The sequence below is a fragment of the Sinocyclocheilus rhinocerous genome, unplaced genomic scaffold (genome assembly GCF_001515625.1).
Source record: "Sinocyclocheilus rhinocerous isolate Xijiao unplaced genomic scaffold, SAMN03320098_v1.1 scaffold1841, whole genome shotgun sequence".
Classification (NCBI taxonomy): Eukaryota; Metazoa; Chordata; class Actinopteri; order Cypriniformes; family Cyprinidae; genus Sinocyclocheilus; species Sinocyclocheilus rhinocerous.
The window spans coordinates 910,153-915,741 of NW_015666172.1; the positions used below are offsets into that span (position 1 = coordinate 910,153).

Sequence of the window (5,589 nt, forward strand, 5' to 3'; positions counted from 1 at the left end):
TATGTGTATATATATATATAGATATATAGGTGTATATATATATATATATATACGTGTATATATATATACATACATATATATAAATAATTTAAAAAATGTTAAATATTAAAGTAAAAATTTTTAATTAATACTAATTTCACTTTCAAAATGTGCTTTTGTTTTGTACATGTAACCATGTTAACACTGTTTTTTGGACATATACCAGACATATATTTCTTGGGCATTCTTTGACGTATTAACACTACTGTTCAAAAGTTTGGGGTAATATTTTTTTTTGAAAGAAATTCATAATTTTATTCAGCAAGGATGTGTTAAATTGCTCAAAACTGACAGTAAAGCCATTCATAATTTTACACAAGATTTCTATTTTAAATTAATGCTGTTCTTTTTAACTTTCTGTTCACTAAAATCATGGTTTACACAAAAATATTAAATAGAACAGCTGTTTTCAACATTGATAATAAAAACAAAAAAAAATTTCTTGAGCAGCAAATCAGCATAATAGAATTATTTCTGAAGGATCATGTCACGCTGAAGACTCAAGTAATGATGCTGAAAATCCAGCGTTACTAATGCAGGAATAAATTACATTTTAAAATATATTAAAATGGAAAATGCTTATTTTAAATGATTAATAGTATTTCACAATATTACTGTTTTTACTGTATTTTTGATCAAATAAATGTAGTATTGGTGGACATGAGAGACTTCTTTCAACCATATGATTCAACAATATTTGAATGAAATTTGAAGCTCTCGTAAATAATCAAAAACTGGCTATAACAGAAACAAAAGGGCTCACAAATGAGATTCGATCGACAGTGCCTCCTTCAAATGAGCTAAAAAGTAAAAAGGATTGTGATCAAGGTTGAGGGTCTTGTCAGTGAGTTTTTTCATCAAGCTAGCAAAACCCCTTGACGTTCGAGATGCCCTGCCTCCTGCCCTCTCCACCTGTTCCCTGTTTCCCCTCCATCTTTTCCCTCTTCCATTGCTCTCTTCATGTTCGTCAGTAAGTGGCTACATCTGGCCGTGGTTTGATTAGGTGAGTTGTGCTTACGACTGCAGCCATATGGGTGCTAATACCGCTAGATTAGTCAGCAGCAAACGTGACTGAAGATTTGCCGGTCGCTTCTTTTCACCCCGCACCCAGCACATACACTTCAACTTCCTACTCTCCCTCCTCTACTAAATTTTCGCATCTCTTCACACCTTGCCGTGAACGCATTAGCCGATGTTGGCACACTGATCGGTGTCTCAGTGGTTCGCTGCACTTGATGTGACATACATGGCAACAGCTTGTATAATCTTAAACGCACTCCTGCACGTTCACACTTTCACGTTTATTCTGGAACACTCTTCAGGCCGGTGTGGGGACGGACAACAGAAGTATTGGTTAATGACGATTATGAAATCATTGTATATCCTCATTCCGTTTATCATCATCATCAGTGTTGGGGATAATGCAAGTTACGTAATCAGATTACTTTTTTCAAGTAACTAGTAAAGTAACGCATTACTTTTTAATTTAGAAGTAAATATCTGAGTTACTTTTTCAAATAAGTAACGCTAGTTACTTTGTTTCCCAAATTGTCATTATTGTAATGCATACAGACGTTTTACTTGAAGTTTGAATGGTTATTCTAATTATAATCTCATTAATATAAAGTTTTTTTCTCTCTCTCTCTCTCTTTTATATACATTTTTTTTGTTTTGTTTTAATGATCAAAAACTATAGATATAGATATATAGATATATACACACACTCAAAGACAGAATAAAATAACAATAATATAAATAGCAATAATACTAAATATTTAGCATATATATATATATATATATATATATATATGTATTTATGTGTGTGTGTGTGTGTGTGTATATTTATATATCTATATTTATCTGTTTATTTTTATTTATGTATATGTGCAAAAGAGTATTTTGCATACAACTTGATCAAAAATACAGCAAGAACAATAATATTGTGAAATATAATAATTAAAATTAAGTGTTTTCTATTTGAATATATTTTAAGATGTAGTTTAAGCTGAAGCTGGATACAGACACAGATAGACAGATAGATAGATAGATAGATGTAATCTATTTTTTTACATTACAGTATATTCATTTTTTATAATATAATTTGTGATATGTTTCTTTTATTTCTCCATATATATCCTTGTGTCAGTGTTAACCCTCTGGGGTCCGAGGGTGTTTTGGGGCCTGGAAAAGTTTTGACATGCCCTGACTAAAAGTAGACCCTTTACAGATTTAAATGCTGTATTACTCTTATATGTACGGTCAAGTGTGAAGGAGCATTTTAGTTCTTTTCGCTGTCATCATTCAAACAAATCTGCAGTTCCGCTGGCGGAACTGTCGACCCCAGGAGGTTAATATAGTCACTGTCTATGCATGCCCATATACGACCAAAACTTTTGAACTTGTGCAGGACGCACACATGGTATGGTATGGTGTGTGTGTGTGTGTGTGTGCAAGCAACTATCTTGCACTATGTGCCAGTGTGATGGAACCTTATGGCGGTGTGTCAGTGTGTGACGTTGAGAGGTAATCCCAGTCTCTGTGACGTGGATCACCTCCTTTCCTAGCTGCTTGACAACAGATGGAAACTCGAGGATTAGCTCTATAAGAGCGACGGCTGACAGAGCGAGGCAAGACAACCTCATCCAGCAGAAGAACAGCTCGGAGAAAGAGACGGGATATATGTGAACAAAACTACACTGATTCCAGGCTCTCTAGAAGGGGAAAATCTGACTATGAGACTGTGAAACATTCATTGAAGAAGTTTGAGAGCAGAATCCAAACATTACTCCTGAGTTTTCCTTTTTTGGCTCAAATTTTTCTTTGGAGATCATTGGAATAGTTGAGGCATGACTGTTATCAAGGTCAAACAGTGAGTATCTTTGAACATGTTGTTCTAGTTGTTTTGTTTGTTCAATAATTGTGAAGGTAATAGTTCTTTAATCATTTTTAACAATCAACCCTCAATTATAGGGTGTAGAAAAGTCCAGTCTTTTCTAGCAAAAATCAAAAAACAACAATAGAATTCAGTGTCATTTATCAATGGTTCTTGCCATTTGGTTTGGTTTTTAAGTTTAACATACACTGTAAAATCCAATAGTTTACCTTACTTAGATTTAATTCGTTATCTTTACTTAGTTGTTATACTTACTAGGTTTTATTAAGTTACAGCTAGTTTCAAGGCAAATAAAACAATTTACTTACTGTTTTGAGTGACACTTACTTAAAATATTCAAGTAGCCACAAAGGAACCAACAGTGTTGGGAAGTAACTAGTTACATGTAATGGAATTACGTAATTTAATTACAAAATAAAAGTAACTGTTGATTTTCCTAAAATGTGTTTTTTTTTTTTAACTCTCCATTGTAGTGATTAGCGTTCCCTTTGGTTGGGCACTTGGAACTTCGTTTATGTTACTATAATTTTCTTCCTGTTAATGCAGCAATACATCATGACGTCAGAGTTATTTGATATCAAAGGAAGAAAAGTAATAAATAGGTTGCTTTTAGAAGGTGACCGATCTTCTAATTAAATCATTAGTGTATTTTTTGTGTTTATTCGTGAACTTTTTTCAAATTTCATTTTTCATAAATACCTTGCGATGCTTTTAATTGGGTTTATATAATCCTTAAGTAGTGTGTGGTAATATGCTAAAGTCACACACAGACTTATACAATGGTAACAATTCAATTTCATTTATTTTCATTTATTGTAACAATAACCATTTTATTTGCTCTTTTTGTTGTGCTACTACTGACACAAGACAGCAAATAAAATTGGCAAATAAAATCAACAACTGTAAAACAAAGCAACTGCATAATTTATTCATGCCGCAATGCACTCTGGCCCCTTGTCCAAATACCCACACTTGCGGTCTTGGCCACTTGAGACATGCTTTTTTTTAAGTAAGCCCAACTAATTAGATTTTACAGTGTAAGAACAATTTTACATTGGTTGCCTTTACTAGTAGTTATAGGTAAACATCTAGGTTTGACAATAGTTTTTGATTGTTCAAAATATCACTGTTGGTTTTGCTATCACTTTTATCGTTTTACTCGTATGTTCTGTAATGTTGAGGTGAGATGCCCTGGAAATGTTTGACCAAGTACACACTGGCAATCTGAATATCCCCACATATGGACTACAGGTTGTCTGGTCATGTGAGGTTTTGATGTTCTGCACACACTGCTGTTGTCTGCTGACTCTGTGCCAGTTTTGTTAGCGGCAGCAGCGGGTATGACAGAAGGTGTGACCTGGTTTACATACCGCAGCGTGACTCGGCATGTCTGCAGGTCAGGATGGGGGTGATACGCAAGCAGGTGTAGCTGTGACAACAACATGGTTATTTCTGTTCGGATCCAGATTATGATTATCGATAAGACCGCTGAGGTGTGTGTGTGGGTGTTTCTGATTGGTGAGTGGTTGCTTGCATAGTGGAAGCATGTGTTTAATGTCTTATTTCTTTTGTTATACTTTTATAGAGTCCCCACCGTCCCAGTGAAGAACTTAAATGGGTCCAGTCCTGTCCATCCAGCTTTGGCAGGTGAGAAACAATATGCAAATAAGTTATAAATAGTTGCCGTGATGATTAAATATAGTAACACATTTGGGATAATTTTGCCACCAAAGACATTGAAACTAAAAATAGATGGATACAAAACAGATGGGATTGTCTCTTCTCATTGTTTAGGTATCACTGGAATTCTGATGAGCGCCGCTGGACTCCCGGTCTGCTTGACCCGCCCACCCAAACTTGTGCTCCACCCCCCACCTGTCAGCAAGAGTGACATCAAACCTGTGCCAGGCCTCGGCCACTGTTGCAGAAAAACCACAAAGAAGCAGGCCCGCAAAGGCAAGGAGCAAATTACAATTACTGAAAAAGAAAAAAAATAATAAATTGCTGTAATATCTATCTATCTGTCTATCTATATAAATGTACATGACTGTCAAAAGTTTGGAATAATGAAAAAATATATATATAATATTATTAATAATATTTTTATTTAATATTATTAATAATAATAAAAATATTACATTAATTTAAAAAATAATAAAATAGAAAATAGTTCTTTAAAATTTTAATAATATTTCACAATTGTACTGTTTTTACTGTATTTTTGATCAAATAATACGGCACTTAAAAACAACATAATAGATTGTAATAAAATATTTATATTTTATATATCATGTCACATCTTTGTGACAGATTATTTCTCTAAATCCTTGATTTAACTTAATTTTTCTTTGGTTTGAGCAGGTAGAACTTCAGAAGAAGTTGTTAGAAGATATCTCCAGAAAGTCCGCAACCCACCTGAGGAGGTAAACATACCTGATTCATATTTAGCATTTTTTAAATTATTATTATTTTAAAATTATTTTTAATTATTTAAATCATTTTAATTAAAGGGGTCATATGATGTTGCTAAAAAGAACATTATTTTGTGTATTTGGTGTAATGAAATGTGTTTAAGGTTTAAGGTTCAAAAAACACATTATTTTCCACATACTGTACATTATTGTTTCTCCTCTATGCCCTGCCTTTCTGAAACGCGT

The 5,589-nt window shown here is 33.5% G+C and overlaps 1 protein-coding gene across 1 annotated transcript in view; it reads left to right on the top strand.

The window, feature by feature from the left end:
• The window catches only part of dtx4a (deltex 4, E3 ubiquitin ligase a), a 19,980-nt gene that overhangs the window by 12,225 nt on the left and 2,166 nt on the right, over positions 1-5,589 (top strand). Inside the window, exons 4-6 of the mRNA XM_016543142.1 lie at positions 4,518-4,579; positions 4,727-4,888; positions 5,294-5,355. Coding sequence (XP_016398628.1) covers positions 4,518-4,579; positions 4,727-4,888; positions 5,294-5,355 — 286 coding nt within the window. The remainder of the gene's footprint in view (positions 1-4,517; positions 4,580-4,726; positions 4,889-5,293; positions 5,356-5,589) is intronic.